General features: G+C 49.3%; 1 protein-coding gene across 1 annotated transcript in view; it reads left to right on the top strand.

The window, feature by feature from the left end:
* Positions 1 to 11238: 11238 nt before the first annotated feature.
* The window catches only part of PRRX1 (paired related homeobox 1), a 34971-nt gene continuing 20148 nt past the window's right edge, over positions 11239 to 26061 (top strand). The window contains exon 1 of the mRNA XM_033067607.2: positions 11239 to 11479. Coding sequence (XP_032923498.1) covers positions 11239 to 11479 — 241 coding nt within the window. The remainder of the gene's footprint in view (positions 11480 to 26061) is intronic.

Genomic DNA, 26061 nt, shown 5'->3' with positions numbered 1-26061 from the left:
TTTCTTTTCAGGCACTTTCTAATGACTTGGATGATCCAGTGAAACAAATGAGAGCAGCCAGGAGAGTGCTCTGCTCCGAAAGGGCAGGGAAATATTTGCCAATGCAGCAGCTCTGCAAATGTGTGAGGCTGTTAAGCTCCTAATCCCATGTCTTATTTTTATGAATTTTCACACTAGTGGGATATAATGAACGTTGAACCCAAAGACATTAATTACTCGGGTCCTTTTTTTGAGAGGAATTTCGATGGAGTGTAACGTTTTAAATTACAAGGTGTGAAATAAACTCTACAAAACTTACAGCTTTAGTGGAGGAACTCCAAAATCAAATAAAAATGCAAAACCGCTGATGAAGTCCAATTTACTGTAAAATGCCCTGGATCATGGTGTTCCAGTAATTTTTTTTTTTCCTACATACTTTGGTTAAAATAATTTATATCCGCTGCAGTGTTTATGTACCTTAAGCTTTATTTATTAAAGGATATGTATATTTCAAGCCCAGTTTTAATGAGACATGCTGAAATCTGTAAGGTACAGTGCGACTTTTGTTCTAATCAGCACTAAATCTCTTCTCTTTACTTTTTCTGTGTTGAAAATATTCATGTTGGACGGAAAGGGCCATGCGTGTATATAAATTGCAGAAACATATAAATATATATGTAAAGTAATAAGCAAAATTTATTTCTTTTTTTTTTCTCCCTATCATCAGGGCAAATACTCCACCATTGTTCAGTGTGAGCACTTAAAATCAGGGATGGACTTTATCCTTGCTCTTAGAACGGGACAATTACTTCTTTTTTTAGGCAAATTATGTATTTGCCAAAGATTGTGCTCTAGGTTGGCTGAAAATGTTTGGGAATTCACATCAGCTTGACGAACTGTTTTGGCAAAGGAAGAAAAAGAAGTCCAAGCGTTTTGGCTTTGTTTTCTAATGAAAAGTTTTGAGATTTCATTTTGAACCAACACCCTTAAACTAACGTTAACATGAACATAAAAAAAACTTTGGGAAACTGAGAAACTTCTTTAAATTCTGAATTAAATGGGGCCTTAGGGATGTTCCTTGGGGGAGTTGATTTGAAAGTTTCTTCCTGTGTTTTTGTTCTTGAAAAGAAATAGAAAATATTTTTGCTTAAATAGATGAATTTGAAAACTCTAATGTTTATGGCTGTTTCAGTGTAGCATTAGCAGTTTGAAAATTATATTCAGTTTAAGGAACTTATCAAACTTGAGCCATATTTTCAAGACATTGTAGAAAGCCTGCCTTTCATTGACACCTCAGGATGAGATAAAAGCTATTTAACTGCTTAACCTTTACTGATAGCACTCAAATCTGGATATGAAGCAGGTCATGCAAGTGTCCCATGTAGTCCCTAAACCGCTACTGAAAATGGTACAGTGGTTCCTAAATCCCTTTAAATGTAGTAAATGGTATCATGGGCAGGAAAGTGACTCTCTTTCCATAAAAAGCAGCCTTTGATGAAAAGGGAGAAGTCCATTTTGCCAATTTTCATTTTGATTTAATGAAAGAAGGAAATAGAAAAATCTTTAGATATTCCTGCTGCAAAGAGGGCAAAACCTCTTTGTTTTAAGAGATGCGACAAACCAAAACTTTCTGGTAAAAACCAGCTTTGCTCAACTTTTGCCCAGTCATCTACTTTTCAGAGGCAGTCTGTAAAGTATAGAAGGTTTGATTTCCTCACCTCTGCACAGAGAGCAACCTATTTTCTGATGGACCTGAAGGCACAAGTTCCCAGCAAAGCAAAGTGAAATCTGGGAGCAGAGGTGGGCGACTTCACTCTCTCTGTTCTGTGGAAAACGTTGGCTTTGGAAATGAATGCATTTCTCAGAAGAAAACCCTGAAGCCCAGAAATGGCTGACCAAGGAATTTAAAGGGAGAAATGCTGGGAATCAGGGAGCAGTGTAATAAAGTACAGGTTTGTTCTGTAACAAATTCCAGCACTTGTGAGACTCTTTTAGACATATGGAAGTCCATTTAGGAGGAAAATTGGTTGCAGCCGCTGACTCAGAACCTGTTGGAATCAGTGGAAACATTTCCATTGTCTTCTGTCCTGAAGAAATGGTGTTTCTGTCCTTCCTTCCATCCCTGGCCTGTGCTCACTCTCTGGGCCATATGGATTTCATCTCCCTCAAAGACATGTAAGAGAAGAGGGTTTGGCTGTTTAACAGCACGACGGAGCTGTGTGGACAGGAATGGCTGATTTCTACTTGATTTGCTACAAATCAGGTAACCAGCACCTTTGGAGGAGTCACCTGGGTGCATCTGGCTCTTGTATCCCAGAGCTGAATGTGGCTTTAATCACATCAGCTCGTTAACTGTGCCCCTCAAGACAAGCTCAGAGGAGTGAGGGTCTGCCTTTCTGCAATCATCTGATTCCTGGATTCTGACCATAATTGCCAGGCTATCCCTGGGAAAGAGCACTGGGTAATTGCTTATCTGGATAGTGCCCCCCCACCTTCAGCTATTTCAGACTTTTCTAGTGCTGAACCCAAAGCTGTCTGCTGGGAATGAGTGAACCAAGCCCATCAAGCATTGATCTTAAAGGATCAACTCCTGTTTTTCTTTCTGCAAGGCAGGCTCCCAGGAATGGGGACACAGAAGTGCTCCCAAGCACTCCCTGATGTCACAGGGTGTCACCTCCAGACATTCTCAGGGTCACTCTCTGCCTCCTACCGTCGAGGCCAGGGCAAGTCCCCATGGAAGGGGTGACAACCTGCAGAGAAAGAAATGTTTGAGTTTTCCAGCATCTAGAAGAAAACATTGATATTTTTAGACCAGAGCTCGGCTTGAGGGAGTGTAAGAGAACAGATGGATCAGTTCACCCCCACTGCCACCTCAGACCCTCTATGTGGCCTGGACAGGTCCCTTCCCTTCCCTGTCCCTCATTCCCTTTGGTTCCCTCTGCCTGTCCCTTCTGGTGCTCCCTGTGGGGTAAGAAGTGCCTTGCAGTCTCCTGTTTGTAATGACAACCCCAGTGTCAGCTCCAGCAAAAGTAGATGTGCCATCACAGAAACCTTCCCTGAAACCAGTTCTGGTATCAGCTGGCTCTGCTCTCCTCCTCTCACCACTGAACTAAGAGTTTCGTGGCAATCTTCTCTGGGTATTTTGGACAATGAATGTGTTTCTTGCCATGTAATTAAATTATCCACTTGAGAAAGAAAAAGATGTGGTTTTGTTCCCATTACAAAAACAAACAAACAAGGACTGATATTTATTACAGGCCAAGGCTACTCAACAAGTGTTTTCTGGAACTCTAATAAATTGCTGAAGAAAGTTTACAGCTGAGCCCTAAAGATGGTTTAGTTTTCCAAGGGGCTGGGATGTATTTATTTCCCATTTTCTTAACCCGCAGTATGGTGAACAGCTTAACGTGCTCTTTCCAGGGTTCAGATGGTGTCAACTCAAACCCATGCTCTTCACCCCGAAACAGTTAACCACTTTTTAATTAAAACCACACCAATTATTCATTTGCAAGTTTCGCATTTATTTTTCCCCGTTTGCTCAGCCTGCTATTTGGTTTTGCTCCCACTTCGTTAAAACAGCTTCCAAAAAAAATCTGAAAAAAAAATAAAAATAAACCTAAAACCTCCAGCCACACACCAAACCCAAACAACAGAAGTAGCCAGCAAGGAGCCTTTCAACCAAAGTGAGGGTCTTGTCCTGTGCAGCTGCTGTGGCGTGTCTGTCCTGTTGTGATGCCCGTGCAAGGAGTAGCCCAACAGTTCAGCAGCCAGGGACTCTCACCCTGCTGCAGTTTAAACCCTCTCCTCCCTTCAGGCACATCATTTGTGCACAGAGATGAGTGTGGACAGATGTGGGAGCAAGGCACTTAAACACAAGTTGGTTGTTAAGCACGTGCTTAAGTATTTGGCTGGATTAGCAAACTGGTTTTGAAGGGTTTGCGTTTAGAGAGAGCCCCCAAAAAACATTAGAAAGTTGATTTTTTTTTTCAGTTCATTACTGGGCCTGCCAATGACATCATTCGTTTGCAAGATGAGAAAAAGTGTTTAAACGAGATTTAAAAAAAAAATTAAACAAGACGCAATTTTAATGGCCACTTACAAAGGAGATTTATGGACGTGCATAAAGCTGCTTTCCATGGGAGAGGGACTAAGCTTTTAACAGTTACCTTCCTTTGGATTTTTTTTTCCCTCTTGCAATATAATACCCACAAATATTTGTGAGTTGTGACTGTGCTCCGAAGGGTTAGTCCTCTTCCAGAAAGGGGGGTGGAGGGAGAAAAGAGTGGTGCCAATTTGTCTGCCCAGACTCTGATTATGGGAGGTGGCGGGGTTTTTTTTTCCTTTCCTGCAGGGGAGAGAAGCTGGTGGGACGTTTTCTCTCTCCAGGGTTAGGGATATCTGATACCCAGCCCAAGAGCAGTCCAGCAGACTGAACTTTCATCTCCAGCAGCAAGGGATTTAAAATAAAAAACCCAACCAAACGTTGTGGATAAACTTCTTAGTTAAATTTGCAGGAGATCTTGGACTTTTTGCTGGGGAAAATTAGGGCCATTGGAAGGTCTGATTGTAAGGAGCAGAGTGTGTACATGGCGAAGGGGAGAGAGAGAGAGATCACTTGGAGGAAAGAGGTGGTTTCAATACATCTATTTATTTATTTGCATGCCCTGGGCCCTGCCCTCCTCCCTCCTATCCTGCTATCCAGTGACCCTCGGTGCTGATTAAAGTTCCCGGGTGACCTCTGAGTGCTTTTGTTCCCCTGGCTGGTAATAAAACCCCGGTTAAACGGCTGGCTTATCCAAACCCAGGGCTCCTTACACAGCCAGCTCTGGAGCCAGCTCCAGTCTGAGCCCTTGGCAACACGAAGCTTAGCCCTCATTTAGCCCTGCTGAGCTGGCCTGGGCCAAGGGGGAGTGCCTGAGGTCCTGGTGGCTGTCCCAGTGCCACCAGGTCGCTGTCACAGGGGAACAGGCAAGCTGAAAGTGCCACAGCCTGGTTTCTTGCCTGGCAGGGAAATCCACAGAAGTCCTCCAAGGTGCTGGAGCAATAAACACAAGTATAATCCACCTGCAGGACTGCTGCATATAGGTAAAAATCTTACAAAAGGAAGACCTTATAAAATTGTAGCTTGAACCTTTTGACTAAGTACAACTAACAACTTGTCTATTAAGTTCCCATAAAAAATTATGAAAATAAAAATCAATTTACATAACAGTCTATTCTTATAAGGTCAGTAAGTTGCACCTGCAAAACCAAAAAATCTATGCCATAAAAATCAATACACAAAACATATAAACTATCCAAAAATAAAAAGAAAAATAAACATACACACAAACCATTTACCAACCAACAAACTAAACATCAGTATATTGTTAACCAATTTGACTTAACACAGTGCCTTCTCAGATTCCTATAAAAATACAAGCTATACAATAAAGACACAACTTTTCTACATAAGAAAACTTAAGTCCCATCTATTTATATTGCAACACAGGACTGTGCCCTGTGCTCACAGGCTCACAGTCAGTGAGGAGGAGTTTGTGCTGATGCTTCTGTGGTTTCCTGGTGGAACCTCTCATGGTTTTGAGACACCACAGTGTGTGACAGATGTCCCTCCACCCCAGACTTGGTGCCAGCTCCAGGGCCTGAGAGCCCCACGGCATCCCTGGCAAGAGCAAAGCCAAGGGAGGGGAGAACTGAACTCCAGTTCAGACCCACAACCAGCCAGGCAGGACATTCCTCATAGGCCCTCTCCCACTTGATGGGAAGATTATGGAAAAATGAACCAGAAAAGCAGTTCTGGCCATTGGCAGCTGGTGAATGTGCCTGCCATCTCTGTGGAAAGCTAGGTGACAGCTGTGGAAGCTCTGTCTTGGAATCTAAAAACTGGGACTAGTGCAGACAAAGTGATAAACGAATTTCCACTCTCTCAGCCCCCTCCTCCACTTGTGTTTTATAAATGACAAGGCAACCCAGCTCAAATTGGGTTAGAGGAGGTCTGGGCAAGGCAGGTTGGAGCCCTGTCAGTGAAAACTCCAACCCAGGTGCTGCACAGCCAGCCCAGCTGCCCCTGCTGTGAAAACCAAACCTCTGAGACTGGGGGTACTCCCAGGAGCCGTCCAGATGGGGCTTGGCAGAAATACCATTGAGGAGGAGTTGTCCCTGGCTGCACTGGGCACAGAACTCCCTCCCCAGCGCTTAACTGAGCCTGCTACAGAGTGCCAGGTCCCCTGAAGGTTCTGTTGCTATGAGGGGGCTTCATCCCCACCTTGAGTGACCCAAAGTTTTCCATCCTTCCTCCCCCACACATGGCCAGGGGAGATAGTAAAGAAAAAACCCTCAGCTGCTATCCTGGGGCACATCCCTTATTATACCTGGTGCACAGCAAAAAAAAATGCAATACATGGCCTTGCCCCACCATCCACATGGGGCTGGAGCATGTGTGCAAGTGTTGTCCTGCCTCAGGCTCTAAATCTTGTACAGTGTCAATGCTGCAATATTCCTAAAGAAGTTCCCAGAGCCAAGTATTTATCACCCTCATGAACCAGTAACAAGGCACCTTGCTCTGACTGGAGATGTGATAGCACTTCCAGGAATGATTGTGTGTGATGTGAACTCAGCCTCTGGTTCAAAATATTGAGCAGAGGAATAATAAATCTCAGTGCTAAATTGCTGCCCCATTTAAGCTTTGATTAGACTCTGATGGTCTGTTCACCCTGGAGCTGCTGGTATTAATCTGCATGCTAAACCCTAATTATAAACTGCTCATGGCATTTCCAGATGACATCAAGATGTTTGGGATTAAAAGAAAGCCTGATGTTGAGTTTACAGCTTGGAAGCACTGTAGACTACCTGATCCCCACAGATGTAATAACTCACCTCTGTGTGGGGAGGAAAGAAAAAAGGGAGGTTTGGTCCAGGAGTGTAGCAGGACTTTGGGGGACAGGTCTGGCTCCAGACCCTGATATGTGCCCCCAAAATCTTCCTCCCCCACACCTGTAAAGATATGTGAGATTCACACACATGTTCCTGCAGGTGCTCCATGTCTCCAGCTCCACACAGATCTTATCCAGCCCTGCATAAGTGCAAGTGCAGAAGGGCTTGAGGCCAGGCATGAAAGTGAACCAGCAGGATGGGATGGCCAGGGGAAAACTTTTCAGGGTGAAACAATTCTGGTTTGGCTCCACAGCACTGCAGCATCAAGGAGTCAAGGAGTGGGAATACCACTGGGCAGGGCATGGGACATTGTGGATGCAGGCTGAGAAGAGCCAGAGGCAGAGAGATGTTCTGAATCACTCAGCTTTCTCCTAAGGAGCTGTGGCTGATGTTTTGGAAAAATGTGTGTTGGAGCACTTCCTCTCCAAAGCTGCCGTGGGTTTAGGAGAGGAATAAATACCATTTGTGCCCTCCTGCCCTCTGAATCACCAATCTGAGCTGTTTGCACCCCATCCAGGCCCTCAAGAGAGCAAAACTGGAGGGCATTCAGCATGTCTACAGATAGCTGAGCACCTTGCATGGAGCAGGAATAGATGGTGTGTGCATTTTGGTCAGGTTTTCTACAGGCACAGCCTTGTGCCATAGTTCTGGCTGTTCTTCAGCTCCTGCTCCTCATTGCTCCCCTGCATTATTTTTTTCCTTTAACTTCTAGGATGAAACACATTTGGCAGATCAAAAAAAGGCTCTGAGACTTCACACACTGAAAATGAAGTTGGGGAGACCCAAAGGAGCAAATGCTTCTTCACCTGAGTGCCATGATACAATCAGCCAGCTGAGGACACACACCTGGGCATCACAGGTTTCTTTTATTTAAACCCAAGTGGGAGAAAAGAAACTTAGGATGCCTGAAAGAAAGGGGAGATCTATGCTGGTGAAGGCACATGGTTGTGTTGGATGTGAGGGCATAGCAGGGGAAGGCTTGGCTTTCTCACTGCTTTGCACCTTCCTGCATCCAATAATGCCAACCCCAAAGGGTGTGGGCTGCCCTGGGGCTTCCACAGCTGCTCATCTGCTCTGGGTGTTTCTGGTTGGTTCCAAGACCTTTGGGAGGCTCATCAGGTCCTGTTTGTTGTGCCTGGAAAGTGTCACAGAGACTGTGCTGCTACAAAGCTGCTGTTCAGACAGATGTGAAGGTGAAAGGAATGTTTGAGGGTTTATAACATGCTTGGGCAGCCCACAATTTGGAGCTGGGAACCACAGGAGTTGTCAGTGCTGGACTTCATGGGAAACTTCAAGAATCAAAAATACACTACGTTTAGGGACTTTCTCACTGGCACTGCAGGGTACTTGTGACTTTCTGTGAGAAAAGAAAGCAGAAGCACAATGTGCTGGTCATCTTCAGAGATGCAGATATTTGGGGTTCCCCTTCTTGAAATGCAACTAGGGAAGGGAAAATGGGGGAGTTTGTGGTTTCTGCTTCACTTTCTCCCAGCATTGGACATAATCACAGCATAGGGAAGGTTTTGGTTTTTGGGGGTTTTTTTTCTTTTTTTAGGTTTTGAGCTGGCAAGTTTCACAGATGTCCTTCAAAATGACAACCACTGTGGGAGCAGGAAGGGTTAAACTGGCTGAGGTGTGAGGCTGGGCCTTTCAGCTATGGGTGCTTTACCTGGCAGACTTCTGGCTGTTTCAGGGCTTTGGGGTTGTTTTTTTTTTTTCCTTCTTCTCCCTTAGCAGAAGTGGCTCACAGGCTCCTGCCCTGCTGGGAGTGTGAGCAGAAGGCAACCATTTGCTGGACAGCTGGGAAAGGAAGGAATGGGGCTGTGAGCAGCTTCCAGGCAGGTGCACACTGGGGAGGAAAAGTGGGATGGGGGAAAGGGGAGCTACCTGTTCAGCTTGACACCAGAGCAGTGGTGAAGTAGGAAATTAATGTCTAGTCAACTTTTTGGTAGCCTGTGGGATGTTTAAAGGGTGCCTGCCTTTGCTGCCATGGGCCATCTGTGGCATGGGAATCCTTCCAAGCCTCAGGATTTCCAGAACTGGGGTACCCCATCACTTCTACTTTGGGTTTGATGCTGAGGAAGAGCATCATGAACTGAGATGGCAGCACAGGCACTGTCCCTGTCAGGAGGTTCCTGCAGCACTCATTTCCACGTGGTAGGTGTGCCTTGGCATAGGGCCTGTGTGCTCATAACAGAGATAACTGAGAGATGAACTGCAGCCCTGTAGTGCTCTGTGGCACCCACTGCTCCAGCCTCCCTCCCTCTGGGACAGACAGAGTGGTCAGAGCTCCCCTTGGATTCAGCTTGTCCCTCCCACCCAGTGACAAATCCAGTTGTGTTGCAGGAGGGGTTCAGGTCACATTCAGAACGTGAATCAGGCACCCTATACTGGAATTAAACCATGTGAGGGGAGCACCCAGGACTCACTTCAGGATAAAGCCTCAGTCTTGGAGCTGGGTGCTTCATCTTTCCAGGGGAAATTTGGGCTGCATTCCCAAACCCAGGGCTGGGAAGGAGCATTATCTGAAGGACATAGGGAGACTTCAGGGATGTCAGTGAGGGCATTGCTGAGGGTGGCACAGAGACCTCTTGTTCTGGTTTCTGTGGCTCCTGGTGACACCCCCAGGGCTAAGAGCAGACCCCAGTGCTTGTGGAAAGGGATGTTTATGGCTGGGCCTCTGCAGCACCCACTCAGCAAAGCCAGCTGCAACATCCATTTGAAGCAGATCAGGGAGAAAGAGGGGTAAACCCCAGCTCAGCAAGGCAGGAGGCAGCAGCCAGATACCCGCCAGATACCCGGGAAAGGCAGAGAAAAGGGCATTTCCTGATCAGGGTGTGTACAGGTGACCACCCAACCTGCCTTCCCTGGAAGAACCAGGGTACAGGATGCCAGTACACCAAAGCCAGCCAGATACAGCCTTGCACACCCATGTGAAGGCACAACTCTTCCCCCCATCCAGCATGTGGACATCACAGAAATCCTCCTTCAGAAGCAGCAAAAGTCACTCTGTGCTGCATATACAGATGTGCCCACAGCATTTCGGATGTATGTACACCCCCATGCTTCTGTGCACATGCACAACTTGCCCCAAAGTTGGTTTTGGTTTTGGCGTTTCCACCCAGTACCCACCAGCTTTGTCCACTCCCCCAGCCCCCCAAACTGGGCACAGCAGAGCTCTGCAGCCCTGCCCTGCTCATTTGGGTCTTTGGGACTGCAAAGGGTAAACTGGGACCAGAGTGGGGGGGCCCTGAAAGCAAACTAATGATGAAAATGTCTCCTCCATGCCTGTGCCTTAATTAAATGCATAGAGAGGCTCGGGGAAGCACATCTGTTTTCAATCTGGAGCCCTTTGATGGCATCAAATGTTCTTTCCCCAGATCAGGGGGGATGGAAATTGTGGGCTGGCTGTGGCAGCTCGGAGCCCCGGCTGCAGCCACCGGGAACCTTTCCTGGCCCGCGGCTCCGGCCCCGCTGTCCTGGGGCCCTTCTGCACCAGGGTCCGACGGCCACTACCTGTCCCTGGCCACAGGGGCCACCAGGGCCAGGACACACTGCGGGCACCTCTGCTTGCTGGCCTCAGAAGCTCCGATTGCATCCTTGGGGTTTTTTTGCTTTTTTCCCCCCTTCCTTTCTGTTCTTTTCACTTTACTCCTTTCGCTCTGTTTCTCTCAGTTCTCTGCTGCACTTTTCGCTGCTTTTCCTCTTCCCTGTTCGCACTTTCTCTCCCATTACCCCCGGTCACCTTTCCATCTGCATTTCTCATTTTCGCTCTCTCCCTGCTCAGCCCCGGCGGCGCGCCCACCCTCCCCTCCAGGTGCAGCACCGGCCGGACAAGGGGGGCTCTGCCCAGCACCCCGCTCTTCCCCCGAGGGTCCCCGACGAGCGCAGCTCTGCCACGTCCCCCGCGAGCCGCCCTCCCTCCCTCCTTCCCCCGGTGCCCGGAGCGCTGCGGAGCCGCCCCCGCCGTTTGAAGTGCGGGCGGAGGGGAGGGGAGGGCAGCGCAGGGGCGGAGGGAGCGGAGCCGGCGGCAGCGGGGGCGGAGGGACGGGGCGCGCCCGCCCCAGCGGCCCCACAGCCGCCCTGCGCCTCTCGGCCGCCGGAGCTCCCGGCGCCCCGAGCCGGCCGCCGCCTCTCCCCTCCGGCATGTTTTAAACGCGCTCCCCTTCGGGCTTCCCTCCGCGCCGCCGTCGTGTCCCGTGCCGAGCCGAGCCGTGCCGTGCCGTGCTCCTTGCGCATTCCCCCCTGGAAGCACCGGCGGCTGGGGGGGCGCGGGGGCGGTGGGCGCCCGAGGGGGGCCAGGGCAGAGAAGCCCCGCTCGCCACCATGGCGTCCAGCTATGCCCACGCCATGGAGAGACAGGCCCTACTGCCCGCCCGCCTCGACGGCCCCGCCGGCCTGGACAATTTACAAGCCAAGAAGAACTTCTCCGTGAGTCACCTGCTGGACCTGGAGGAGGCGGGCGACATGGTGGCCGCCCAGGCGGAGGAGGGCGGCGGGGAGCCCGGCCGGAGCTTGTTGGAGTCCCCCGGGCTGACCAGCGGCAGCGATACCCCGCAACAGGACAGTAAGTGCGGGGGCATCCCTTCCATCCCTTCCATCCCTCGCCGGCTCCGAGGGGGCTCCGCTGGTGCTTCCAGCCCAGCTTTCCCCGCTCCCCGAGCCGCCCTTCCCCGCCGTGCAGGGAGCCCCGGGTGCCGGTGTGTGGAAATCCGTGTTTTCCCCCAGCCGCGTCCCGGGAAAGGGGACAGCGCCTGTCGGGTCCCGTGCCGTGTCTCCTGCACCCTGTGGGGAGCCGGAGAACATCCCGGGGAGCAGGAGCGGGCAGGATCGGGTCCGCGGGCTCGTCCGCTGCTTGCCGGGATGGGCTGAGAACGGCGCTTGGCTGGACGGGGCGAGGCGCTGAGCCGTCCATCCATCCATCCATCCATCCATTCCTCCATCCATCCCTCCATCCCACCATCCATCCACCCGTCGGAGCGGGCAGCAGTGCCGTGTTTTGCGGGCACCGGGAGGCTGCTCAGGGATCAGGATGGGTCCGGACCATTGTCCGATGTCCCGCCGGGAGCGCCGGGGCTCGCAGTCAGCCCGGGGGTGCGTGCGGGGCTCCCGAGCGGAGCCGCACATTCCCTCTGCCCCGAGCCCCGCTGCTCCCCGAGCCGGGACAGGGGGCAGAGCCGTGTCTGAATTCCCCCTCCTGAGGAGCCCGAGCTCGGGAATTGCAGTAGCCGTGAGCCAGCGGGATGGGCACCGGCTTGCGCGGCGTTTTCCAAGCGCCGCGTGTTGTTTTCCAAGGGCAGCGCTGTCAGAAAGGCTGAGCGGGGTGTGCAGGGTCGGTAACCCCCCCTTTTAAATGTTAAAATAATTCTGTCTCTGGCCGGGAGTTCCGTGCGGGTCCGGGCTGGCCGCGGCTGCGGGCACGGGCGCGCTTCCGAGGGAGCTCCCCGGGAAAAACGGGGGAAAAAACAACAGAACGAAACGAGAAGTGAACGAAAACGCCAATTGCACTTTTTCGTACGCTTTTCGATTTTTTTGTTGGTTTGGCTTTTTGTTACGTTGGGTTTTTTTGTTTTGTTTTGTTTTTTCCCGGGAGCCGCTCGACCCTCTTTTCCCCGTGGATCCGACGTGCTTTTCCCGGTATTCCCCAGGAAACCGAGCTGGGGAAGGGGGAAGCCTTCCCAAAAGCGGCGCTCGTTGCAGAAGCGCCCGTGGGATGCCCGGGCTCGGCGCGGCCGGATGCGGTCCCGGCGGGGAGGGGAGCATCCTCGGGGAGCGGCTGCCCGAGCGGCTCCTCTGCCCTCCGACAGCCGGACCCAGGGCTTCCAAATATCTCCCTTCCCAGCACCCGAAAAACTGCAATTTCTAGCTCTAAACGCGTGTATTTTAGTGGGGAAAACAGCGATTGTGGCTGCGCCCGATTCAGCTCCTTGTGCCGCTGGAGAATCATCAAGATATCAAATGCAGACAACAATTTTTTTTTTAACTTCTGCTCTGTACCCAGTTTAGTTTATCATATTTTATTCGGATTTACTCCTGATTTACTCCGATTTACTCCTGATGTTGTCCCTTGCCAACTGCGGACTTGTTCGGCATGGAAAAGGGAAAAACTGCGCTTCACCAATACTCACCTTCCTCTTAAAAGCAAGGAAAAAAAAACCAAACAAAAATAAAAAACAGTCCAAGGGCTTTTTTTCTAGCCATCACTGCTGAGCAGGGACCAAACTACAGCTTCAAATAATTTATAAATTCTCTGAATGCTGTAAAAGTTGAAATGCCGTTGCGGCGAATTAGAAAGTTTTAGAAGTATTCTAAAGTAAGCAACGACCAAAAAAGAAAGGGGGGAGGTGTAAATTCTCCCGGGTTTATTGGGCAGAACTGTCACTGGGCTTTCTGGCTCTCTCAGGGGTGCATTTAGCACATCCCAGGAGGCTCCGTGCCTCAGTTTCCCTACCTGCTTCGGGTGTTCTGTGTTGTGCAATCCATGCAGGAAAAGGTCTGTGCTGGAGCTGGGAAGGGCAGCAGAGCTTTTCTCGGTGTAAAATGAGAGCTGGTTCTGTGGAAAAGCTAACACAGGGCTCAGTTACTCTCCATGGTTTTAAGTGAGAAAAGGTAAAAGCCGTTTGAAGAAATTGTGGATTTCTCAAGAACGCTAAAAATGTTCTTCCAACCTGAAGGAAAACCATCTGGCCTGCCACTGATTTCTGTCCCAAACTGAAGTGAAAAACTAAATTATTGTTGCTGGTTTTGTAAACAAAAATTAAGAGAAGTAGTTTGACGCAGAAATGACAGAAGGTTTTATTTGGGCGTTTGAGATTGAAGGAAATATTTTGCCACTATTTTATTTGAGAGAGATTCAGGATAAAACGTTTCTCTGATTAAGAAGAACAAACGTTCCTGGGAGTAGCTGTGACTGTAATATTTACGGGGAGAGCTGTCCCTGGGATAAGAAGTTGAGTTTTCAGCTGTCATTCTTCCCAACTTCAGTTCAACTCCTGGCTCTGAACACCTTACCCTAAAAGCTGATAAACATCAGGACAAACCTCCCCACCTCTGCTGCTTTGCTGGGAAGGCTTTGCAATCCCACTTCCAATTTGTCACAAAATAACCTGTTAAGATAAAACCAGCTCTTGCTGTGGTAGCACAACTCTGGCTAAAGCTGGGATGAAAATGCAGGTCCCAGCTCAGCTGAGGGGATCCCCCAAGTTTCCTGTAAAAAGGCAACGAGCTCCTATTGCTTTTGTGCCCTTTGAGGGTGACAGAAACCTGTCAGTTCCCTGTGGGCTCTGGGGTAATTCTCAATTGCTTGGTTTTTCTCAGATGGGCATTTTTTACTTCTGCTTTTTTTTTTTTTGCTTTGCTTGGTTTATTTGAGGCTCACTGTTGATGGCTCATAAAATGGTGTGGCGAAAGCACGAACAGCAAAAGAAAAATTGTTACGCTGGGATTTCTTTCGTAAGGCGTGAATAAGCCGTGCTTGAGTCCATTACATGCTCAAATTCTGTGTTTTGGGGTTATTGCTGTCCTTTAATCTCTCTTCAGTATAAAAGTGTTGGCACTCAGGGGGCTGACAGGTTATATCAGGCTGATTCGCAATTCAAGGTGAGCACAGGCTGCCTTGAGTCCCCCCATGATTTTTTGTCCCAGTGAGTGTTGTGGCCCCTCCGTACTGCTGCTCCTTGTCAGGAAAATCCCAGGAATCCTGCTGGGACAAGGTGAGTTCCTCTGCTCACCTTGCCTGCTCAGGCAGAAATAGGTGTTATTTCAAGAAAGGACTGACACATTCAGGGAGGATGAGGAAGGCTGCTCACTGCAGCAGGGTTTGGAGGCAGCGGCCGGCTCAGGGAGCCGCGAGTCGCAGGCTGGAAGGATGAGCTGGGGCAGAGATCTCTCCCTTGCTGCCTGGGCTTAAACCCTCAGACTGCTGTTCCTGGCTGGCTGAAACAGGATCCTGAGCTGGAGCACTTTGGGTCTGCTCCCACATGGCTGCTCATTTTGCCTTAATTGCCTCTTTTTAATCAGAACAAGTGAGGTTGTTGCAGGAGTAAAAGAGTGTGTCTAAGTACTGAATTGTCTGTGCTCCTGTGCCTCCCCATCCTTCATAAAATTAAAAAAAAAAAAAAAGTGGAAAAAGCTCTGACACTGCTTGGAAATGTGGAAAGCAATTCCTTGGGCTGAGGATGAAGGCAAGAAGAAGCACCTGGGAACAACTGCAGGGTTTTCTCTGCAAACTTTTATCTGCCTTATCTTGGAGTATTGGCCATCTCTTTTGTTAGTAAATCACAGCCCTTACTCCCAGAAGATGCTGAGTCCATAGACAGGAGCTGTACAACCAAGAGGAAAATTGATCAAACTTAGGACTTTTCTTCCTGTCTTGTCCTGCTGATGGACAGAGAGTCTTGGGGCAGCAGCTGGTGCTGGTGTCCACAGGTTACACCGGGGTGAGCCGGGGAATCCGGCCGGTGCCTCGAACCCCGCGGACAGCGGCAAATCCTCCTCAAGAAACACTCTCCAGACTTCTGAAAAAAGAGAAATCAGCAGATTTTTCTTAGGAAAAGCGAGGATCAGATCTTTATTATTTTTAAGGCGCTTGTTGCAAATGATCTGCGTGAAAAACGCGGTTCCTTGTCGGAAAAATCTTCGCGCGCGCCGATTTTACCGCGCGTATCCTCGAGGCTTTGAAGAGAGTTTGCTTGACTAAAGGTTGAGTAACAGATAACTAACACCCAGCAGTTGTTAGAAGTTTGATTAACTCCTTTCCATTTATGTTCCTTGGGCATATCTATCTAATTTTGCCCTCAGGCTGGCAGATGCGTGGTTATTGCAGCGAGTATCGCGGTGACAGATATTTTTCTGACATATCTGCAGTTTGAAGTGGGCAAAAGTTTTGTGTTACGTAAATTTCTGCAGCTTCTGGACAAAGGTAGAAGATGGAAATGTGGCTCTGCCACAATCTGGAGTCTTAAAAAAAAAACCCACAAGAAATAAATGAAAGTGGTCAAGGTATTGTTATTAACAAAGAAAGAAGAGCCATTTAGAATGAATTGGAATCAATTTAGAGTGAATTTAGAGGCTGGCTCTGTCTGTGAGTGCTTCTCCTTTAGACAGGTGAAAAGAAACTTCTATTTGTTTGTGAATTTCACTTTTTTCTGATCATAATCAGTTTTGCTTCCTGGTTCTCATGGTCTCATAATTTGCTGATGGTATTTGTGTTTTCAATCCATCCACTCAGAGCTTCCAAGTTTTTAATTTGAAAAAGATTTTGCCGAAGGTTTTTACTTTCCCTCGTTCCCCCCTTAACGTAATGAAAACATTTCCATGAAAATTAGATTTTGAAATCTCTCATAAAACTGAAAGGTTTGGTCTAAACTGCTCGAATGCTTTTAATGAACATCAGCTTTCTGTCATCTGCACCGAGTTTCCACTGCTAGCCGGTCTATTTTCCATCTTTTTGATGATGTATAAAGCAGTGATTGCATGGGAAAATATTATCTCAGGGTTAATTTGTGCAGGCCTTACTCACACGAGTCATTGCATGCGACTTCAATGGGCCACTTATGTGTGTGCCAGTTGATGAGTATTGGTGTTTGAAGACTTGACCAGCAGCCTTGAATCATGCAACAAAACTTCTTTTTTTCTTTTGGGCCAGTGGAGTATTTTTGTGCGGGTTTTGCTGTCTGCAGTCAGGAGCTCGATGCTTTTGCCTCTCTTCTGCAGAAGTGCAGAATGCATCCGAATCTGTGATGTGAGGAAGCCTGAAAGGGAAAGAGCAAAAGCATGGACAGAGCATAAGCAGGAGGGGCTGGGAGAGTTGGGCCTTTGACAAGGCAGACGCGGAATTACAGGACTGTAATTCCTTCAAGGATTTATTTTTATTTTTTCCCCCCGGTAACCGGGTTGACTCCCATGGTTTTTGACATCAGCAGAATGACTTGATGGGATTATAGGTGTTTATTCCTGGTTGCAAGTTGTTTATGATATATTTAATCGTTTTTGAAACCCATATTAAGTAGCCCTGAGGGAGCTGTGTTCCTGCTGGGCCTCTGTTGCATAATGAAGTACATCACGAATATTTACCAAGTGTCACAGTATTCCAGACTTGGGCCTCTGTTTCTGGGGAGGATGAATCACTGCCCTGCTGGTTCCCCACCCTGCTCGCCTCTCCTAAAGGAGACTTGGCTTTTGGGGTGGATTATGGAGATTCAAAGTGAAAACCATCACAGGCTGGCTGGAGGAGCTGTTGTCCGCAGCTCTGATGTTTGAACTGCCCTCTTGGCTTTATATGCAGGGTACAGAAAGGTTTAAGCTTCTGCTTGGGTGGTGGAGCAGGTTTTTCGTCTGGTTCCCCCAAGAAAAACCTGTTGTTTGGTCGCTGCGTGTGGGAAATATCTTCAGAATCCGCCAGCTGCTCTGGTGGGAGAGCAGACGGCTCAAAGGAGGGGAGAAATCCCAGTGGGTTTTATGGCATTCTGGAGGGTATGGAGAGGGATGGCAGCAGTGCCTCCTCCTGAGGGGGGAGATGCAGCAGAAATCCAACCTCTTCCTACCCACTGGAAACCTCTATGGAGGCTCTGTGGCACAGACCGTGTCAGTGGGAGCTCACACAGGTACATGTAGGTGCCACCAGCCCTACAATGTAGGGATCTGTCCTTTGTCACCCTGTGTTGGGACAGTTTTCCCGTTGTCCAGTGCCAGCACAGTTCACAGAGCTCCTCAGGGGCTTTTTGGCTATGATTGGTTTGATGGAATCCCAGAATGGTTTGGGTTGGAAGGGCCTTAAAGATCATCCAGTTCTAACCCTGACACCTTCCACTATCCCAGGGTACTCCAAGCCCCATCCAGCCTGGCCTTGGACACTTCCAGGATCCAGGGCCAGCCATAGCTTCTCTGGGCACCCTGTGCCAGGGCTTCCCTACCCTCACAGCAAAGGATTCCATCCATTTTATTCCTTTTTATTCCTGTGTTTTCTTTCCTGCACAGCTGCTGGGCCCAGCTGATCTCTGGAAGATGTTATGTGCTGGCACTTTGGGGGCATCACTTCAAGAGAAGTTTCTTTCAGGTGAGGGTGTCTGGAGGGTTCTGGTTGAGAAAGGAGCAGTGGAAAGCCTGGCATCTGCAGGGATGAATCTGGGAAGGCCAAGAGAGGCCTGATGAGCAAGCCAGGGAGCATCTATTTCAGCTTACATAGCATTCTGGGCTCCTCTCTCACCTCCAGAGGCCGAGAGAAGGTTACACCACTGTTTAAAGCACTGTCCCAGACAGTCTGGATTTCATACGTGCCCGTATGAAGTGAACATTTGCCTTGGGGTGGCAGCCCAGGACATCCTGGTGCCTCGTGTTCCTGGAAGGGAAGGTTAGATGAGAGGCAAAGGGAGCCAGCTAAGCTCTTAACAAATCACTACATCCTATTGCAGCATCCGGTTCATATTCCACCCAAATTTTCCCCCATTCTGGCTAGAGAAATTTTCCTACAGGAGAAACTCCAGCCAGTCAGCAAGACTGCTGGGCAGGGCAAACGTCCAAAGAGACGCTCAGGATCTGGCTGGGACCCTCTCCACGTCTTGATGAGCTGCTCAGGCAGCAAAGCTGCTTTTGCACTCAGAGCTGGAACTCATCAGCAGCTTGGGGACACTGCTTCCTACTCTGAGCCCACCAGCAGATGAACTTCTCCTGTGGCCTCCTTGACCAAAGCAAAATCAAATTTATCCATGGTCCTGCCAGTCTGGGGCAAGGGGGAATTGCCAGCAGCAGCTGCTGAGTGGGCAGGCTGGGAGAAGGAGAATGGGAGCAGCAGGGCACTGGGATCAAAGCAGTGCTGATGGAGCACTGGATGCAGAAGGCAGCATCCCAGCAGCTTCCAGCCCTCTCAGTGTAGGTGCTGGAGCAGGAGCAGTCTGTTTGCTCTGGGCTTTGCAGTTCGTGGCTGCTGAGTGAGTGGTGGGAGAGCTGGGCTGAGCTGCAGCCACACAAGGCCCTCCAGACCTGCTCAGTGCCTCTGGAAATCATCTTCTTTTTTTGGAAGTGTCACTAATACGATCCACATTTGTTTAAAAAAAAAAAAAAAGGGGGATGCTTGCAGCTTTCAAAGAGCTGTCACTTCTCCCCGTGTCAGCTCAGCCGCGTCGGGGCTCTGTGGGGATGGATTGCACTTAAAAGGGAAAAGAGCCTGAGCCGTAACAGTGAAAACAGAGTGTTAATGCTCTGGGCCTGCTGCTGCACAGAACTGACCTTGCTGGTGTCTCTGCAGGCAGCTCATGTCCCCACCATGCCTGGGCTGGTTTCCCAAAAAGCGCTGCAGCACTCCCCACCTTGCGGCCTGCAGCGCCGGCAGCGCTCCGTGCCGATCGGCCTACCAGCAGCCTCGCCTTTACCCCTGGGTGAAGGCACAGAGCAGAGTTTGTGAGCCCAGCAGAACTGGGCTGGATGGTTCCTGTGCCGGCAGTGCTGGAGAAAGCTGGAGACCAGGCTGTGTCCCAGGGAAGGCTGGCTGTGGGCACGGGCTGGTAGCACTGCCTGTCCAGTGCTGCGTCTCCAAGTAAATGCGTTGGAGATCTCGCACTGGAGAGGAAAAAAGCTCTCAAGAGCAGCCCAGAGCCAAACTCTGTATCCTGCTGCCTTTATCATGGCTGCTGATGGGGCTCTGTCCGTGTCTCTGTGCTGTGTGGGTTTGGTGCACACACACCCAAGGCAGCCCCGTGAGGAGGGTGTTTGCTCCCTGTGTTCCCAGGCACTGAGGGCCTCTCCACTTGGGAGAACCACTGGGCAGGTTTTTTAGGGTCAGGTGTGTGCTGGTGCTGGGAGCAGCCTGCCCAGAAAAGGCTTGCACCCAAAATCTCAATTGGAGCAGAAGGGCTTTTCTTCCTCCAAACATCGGAGCAGATGACCCAGCGTGTCTCCTGTTGCTCAGATACTCCTTTGTGTGTTGGCCACAGGATCCTGAGGTCTGTTTTTCTCTGAACTCACTGCCATAACTTGACCAGGATCACCTTGCCATGCCTCAGTTTTCCTATCAATATAACTGGGCCTTAATTAGGAGCTTTGTAATTTTCTGGCTATATGTGTTGTGTAAGAGCTTGGCTTGAACAGCAGTTTGGGAAGATTCTCCTCCTTCTGCACCATCCCGAGCAAACTGCTATTTCATCTGCTTGTCTTTGTGGAGTTAGCATTGAGAACATCCCTTTCCATGATATGGAGCAACCTCAGCAAGGTTTGTTCCTGCAGGGAGCCCTCCTGATGCTCGGGTGCTCCTGAATGCACTCCGTGCTGTGTGAACCCACCCCTGGGCTGGAACAGTTTTCAGGGACAGATTTTTGCACTTGGTTGTGAATCTGCTGAACATCTTGAGGTGCCTGAGCTCTCCACAAGCCCAAAGGATGCAAGGAGCAGCACGTGTTGATCAGCTGGAAGGTCCCCAGAGTGTGTTTGGTGGCAGGCAGTGAAATTCCCATTTGGGATGGTTGGGATGGTCACACTCTTTTTCTTGGCTGTAGCCTGCTCTTGAATGTTTGGCCAAAAAGGATCGTTACTTACAGTTTGTTTCATTTGGAAAACTTCTGATACGTGTCATGGAAACTAGGAGGACTGCTCAGGAATAAGTGCTTGCAGCACTATGCTTGTTTGTGATTTGTTTTTCATTGTTTCTCCTCAGTTTTTTTCTTTTTTAAATCAACTAATCAGTAAAAAGAAACAATCACCTGTGATTTAGGAGAGGGATCTCTCACTGTAAATAATAAATTAGTGTCAGGAGACCAGGCAGACAGAATGGTTGATGAATATCCTGCAGGCTGAAAGTTGTTTATCAAGCCTGTTTGAAGACTTATGACTAACAAGCTCATTTACAGAGCTTGGAGTCTGTTCATGAACCGTTCTCCAGCTGGGAGGATGTGGGAATCATCAGAAAATGTATTCACAAGTTACTCGATCATTTAAAAAAACGATCAAACAAACAAAGACTGGTTTTTGGAAGGGAACTGTAAATTCCTCTTTCCCCCCCACTGGGTTTTCTGAGGCATTCCCGTTAGGGAAAATGCAGGGCCTGGAGAAGAATGCAGAACCCCACGTTGCTCACTAATGACCTATTTTGGTGCTAACCCTCCTGCTCAATGCCCTGCCACCAGCCAAGCCCTGCAGCTGCGGGAGAGCTGCTCCCCCAGGAGCCCTGCATGGATCCGTCCGTCTCCACCAGAGATTCCCAGTGGAGAGATTTGGCTTGCTGGGGGAAGAGGCTGCCCGTGCTCCTCTGGTGAGATCACAGAGATTTCCCCACATCACAGTGCAGTGTTTCTGTGTGCTGCCCTGGCAAGGAGGGCAGCACGGGATCTGCTGGTGTCAAGTGCCAGGGGGGATGAACTGGGAGCAGAGAGGCTCTGTTGGAGCGCTCTGCATCCACGGCTTTTGCAAATCTGCTCGTCTGGCCTTGGACCAGCTCTCCTGCTCAATGCAAAGCGCCACATCTTTATGAGAGGCAGATGTTTTTCACCCCCAGCATGTCCTACAGCTTTGCCTTGTTTGTGGGGGCATCCTCTCGCTGTGCTGCTCTGTTTGGGCGAGCTGTGTGTCAGGGAAGGTGCACACTGAGCCAAAAACAGTCCAGAGAAGAGGTAAAGAGAGCTCCAGCTCCAGTTTAGAAGGAACTAAGAGGTGCTCAGGCTCAAGTATAAACTGATTTCCAAGCCCACCTACTGCAGATGTGAGGCAGTAGGGAAATCCTCCCAGGTCTAGAGAGGATAAGGAAACCTTGGAAGAGATTTCCCTGGGAGGAAACCTTGCTGAGACTTCAGTCACAGATCTGATGGGGACAAAATATCTCAAGGAATAAACAGCATAGAGCTCATCCTACCTTGGGAAGGGAATCCTCCCAAGTTTCAGTGGTTGTGTGACTTTAGTGGGAACTTGTTTAATCTTGAGTTTTATCTGGCTGGAAATTCAGGCTACCTGTGAATTTCTCCCCCCTGTTCCAGGCAAGTTGCTGTGCTGTGTTCAGCTGGGATGCCTGTGGGGCAAGAGGCACCCATTGAGCTGAGGGAAGGTGTGTGAGTGGGGAAGGGTCACAGTCACTGGGTGGGATGATGGAAAAGAAAAACTAGGATGTGATTAGCAGGAAAACCACCCCAGAAAGCTGCCCTTCATCAGTGTGGGCAGGTCCATCTTTGCTTTTATGTGTTTTTGCACATTCTTCTGAGCAGAGAGAGCCGATGTCTGGAGGAGGTTACAGCCAGCAAGTGGAGGGGATGCCTTGTTCTGGGAGGGTTGAAGACCTGGGGGCTGAATCCTGGTTTTCTTGCTTTTTGATGCCAGTTCTCCCTGCCTCTCGTGCTACACTGATGGTGCTGCTCTCCAGGAATCCTCAGAAGGACTTTGCTCTCTGCTCTGCTTCCCTGATCTCCCCTCTGAGTTGGACCACTTTAGATTGTGTGATGTGTCACTGTCCCTTTCAGGCCACACAGTGGTGAGGGCTCTTCCAGACACTTGGGATGATGGATTGGAATCCACATTTCTGTGACTTTCTAGGTAGAAATCTTTCTCCCCCCTGCCTTTAACCCATCAGAGAAAGGTGGAATGAGAGCCAGTGGCTGGGAGCAAAAGCCAGACATGCCTTCAGAGGAGGTAGGAAACGCATTTTTTAGCTGTGAGATGCTGTGTGATCACTAGCAATAACTCCAAAGGAGAGCGCTGGCTGCTGCATCCATGAATGTCTGGAAGCCCTTTTGGAAGAGCAGCTTTTGTCAGCCATGAATTATTGGTCTCACTGGTGGGGTGACTGGGTGAAATGCTGTGGCTGAGTCTCACACAGAAACTGAAGAGCTCAGCTCTGGCCAGGGGACAGAGGATGTGCTGCACAACCCGATGTTGGGATGTTCCTGCCAGGAAATCAGAGCACAGGACCAGATGGAGAGCACAGATCCACTTGGTATGAGTCTGTTTACAGGTTTGAACCAAAACAGAGCGAGAAACGCAACAGGAAAGCCATGTCCTCATCTCTGAGCATAACTCAGGCCCTTCTATCAACCAACTGCCCTTGTTTGTGGGACAATCCCCTCTCCAAAATCCCACTGTTGGGAATACAGAGGTAGGGAAGCCTCTGCAGAGCTGTGAAGGGCAAACATGGGAATAGCCCAACTTTATCTTGTATTTCAGGACCTCTTTGGAGTTTGCTGCAGCTCTGAAGGCAGCAGGTTTTGTGTGTGAATTCTCTGTGTGTGATTTCTGCTGTTTCTGGCCAGGTTGAGGCTCTGAGTGAGCCTTTGAGTAAGATGAGGAAAACAGGGAGAGCTGCAAATCTAATCAGTGGTGGGAAGAGGGATGAACGTGCTCAGCATCCTCCTGGGACAGAGCATCTCTGCAGTGGGGTGAGCTCCCTGGGGGGGTCAGAGTGGCACCAAGGGGAGGGAGCAGAAGGGTTTGCAGGGTTGGGATGATCAGAGCACTCACCCATTCCATGTGTCTGCACTCTGCTGATGCCAGCAGGGAGCTGCCGAAGCAGGAATGCCCAAAGATCTGGAGAAGGGCAGCTCTTCCAGCAAGGTTCAGAAGACAAAGCCCTTGTGAGTAGTTCTCTGTTCCACCACTGAGCATATCCAAATATCAAAAAAACCCTCAAAAATCCCCCCAAAAAATTCTGAAATCTGCACTGAAATACCCAAAATCTGCCAAAATTCCAAGGATTTCTGGGAAAAACATCAGGAAAAATCTAGAAAAAAAATCAACCTAAAAAAACCAGAAAAAACCCTAAAAATTGACACTAAGAAACACAAAAATCCCCTAAAAATCACACTAAAAATGACCAAAAAAATCCTGAAATGTGCACTAAAACCCCTCAAAATGGCCCCAAAATCCAATGAGATTCCAGGGATTTCTGAGGGAAAAAGAACAGGAAAACGGGTAGGAAAAACATCTGGGGAAAATCTGACTTGAAATGGCTGAAAAAGCCCCAAAATTGTACTAAAAATAGCCATAAAAGTCCTGAAATCTGCACTAAAATACCCCAATTCTACCAAAATTCCAAGGATTTCTGGAGGAAATATTGGGCAATGGGCATGGCAGTGGGAACCTTTCTCCACCTCAGTGGTCGATTTTCCAGCAGCCGTGCTCTGTGTTTGTGGACATGTGGTCATGGATGTGCTGCTGGCCAAGGAGTATGGAGCCATGGAGGTTTCCAAATGTGCTCTGTTCCTAGAAGGGACATTGAGTTAAAAATGTGCCGAGAAATGGTTTGGCAAGAGGTTTGGTTTGGAGAAATTGCACTTTCCTTCAGGATGATTAATCACGGGGATGTGGGGGAAAGATCAAAATAATCAAACTGCTTTAAAAACTTTGCTGGGCTGAGCCGTGTTCAGAACTCAGTCTGGGTGTGAAAAGGTGGTCTCTGAATTTGTCCCAGATCCTCCAGGCAGGATTCAAGCTTCTGAATGGATCCTGGTGCCTCCCTAAGCATGTGAAACCTGCTCCAGGCAGAGCCACGCTGCAGCTCCGGGGTGTTTGGTGGCACCATGTAGTGCCCACACACATCTTGTCGTGTGTCACAGGTGAGACAGGGACTGGGAGAATCCTGCAGGTTCTGCAGAGCCCATCCCTGGAGACCACCATGATCAGGTCCTTCTGAAAGCAGGGCTGTTCACCTGGATGATCAGGAGGTGCCACAAGGCAGGAATGGAATAGGATCATCCTTAACTCTCTGTGATGTGGATGGATTTTGCTGCAGGATGTGCACTGGCTGTTAATTCTGTTTTGTGGGATCTTCTTTGTAGGGAGAAAAATGCTTGCACACCTGTTATGCAAGAGAGAGCTGGGGAAAATACCCACCCTGACCTGAGCCAGTCCTGTTGCTTGTTTGGAGAGAGTTGAGATGATTCTCAACCCACTGGGGTCAGGGATGTTGCCACAGCAGAAGCTCCTGGGGGAGCAGTGCTGGTCTTTCCTCTAACAGTGCTGACAGTCACAAGAGCCAAAGAGAAGGGGACCTTCCTACCTAAAAATGTAGCTTGGCACTTCTCAAGTGAGTTGCTTCTATATCAAGAAATGCAGATCCTGTTCAAATGCAGCAGGCAGAGAAATTCTGTCAGTTCTGGCTGGATAGGGGAAGCCTTCTCCAAATTAGAGCAATTATGGGGAAAGCAGATGCTTTGGGTCAATACTTCATTTCTGTGTTTCATTTAAAAGCAGCATCTAATTTGCAGGAGAAGAAAAAAAAAAGAAAAATATATTTTATAAGCCTCAAAAAGGCAGGGTATCTTGTAGTTTGAAATCTTTTTGAAGCCCTGAAGAGGTCAGCTCTGAACAGGATTTTAAAAGAGAGCTGGAAGCCATGGGTTGGTGCCAGTGCTCTGCGTGCTGGGGGAAGGAAGGGATGCTGCTGTGGACGATTTGGGGAGATGCAGAGGGGCTTTTCTGTTATTCTGGTGCCATCTACTGGTCCAAGCCCACAGGAAGGTCTGTGGCAGGGGGAGTGGAACACGGATGGCTGGGGTGGGGTGGCCAGCATCCCCCCAGGAGCGGAGGCTGTGTTCCCTCCCTACAGCTACAACTGATGCTGCACTGCCCATCATCTCCATCTCTGCTTTCTCCACGATTGATAGCTAAAAACCACCAAAATCGGGAGCTTGGTCTGTTCAGTCAGCTCTTGCAGCTCTGATTTTACCAGGAAGGTGAGGGGGGTTGTGTGAAGGTGGCGGTGGGTGGCAGTGCTGCTCCTGCCACTGTGCACCTCCAGGGATGCCCATGGAGCAACCTGGGCTGAGCTCTGCTGGGATTTTCCTTTGATTTGTTAGAGCACAGTGTGAGACTCTGGGTTATTGTGTCTTGTAAAAGCTTGGGCTCACCCAGCTGCTTGGTGTTTGCTGCTGGCATTAATAATGGTCTTTCCTTTTACCAAGCCACCAGGTTTTCAAAAAACTATCAGGGGCTGAATTATCTTCACAATTTCTGTTCAAATGGTCAAAACGTGGTTGAAATCAGCCAATTCCTCAAAAACTGCCAGGAGATCAGAGGCAAAGAGCGTGTTGCATTGGAAGCATTTCCTCTGGTAAGCCAGTTGAAACCAGCTGGGTAAGCTGAGCTGCCCTTCTGGAAGGCACCTTGAGGGATTTGGGATTTGGGGTTTGGGGATGCAGTCTCCTCTCTGAATGCCCAGCTCCTGTGGGAGCTGCTGTGAGC

This window comes from Catharus ustulatus, chromosome 9 (genome assembly GCF_009819885.2).
Source record: "Catharus ustulatus isolate bCatUst1 chromosome 9, bCatUst1.pri.v2, whole genome shotgun sequence".
Lineage (NCBI taxonomy): Eukaryota > Metazoa > Chordata > Aves > Passeriformes > Turdidae > Catharus > Catharus ustulatus.
The sequence above is the reverse complement of the archived record's forward strand: the minus strand, read 5'-3'. Positions and strand labels throughout refer to the sequence as shown.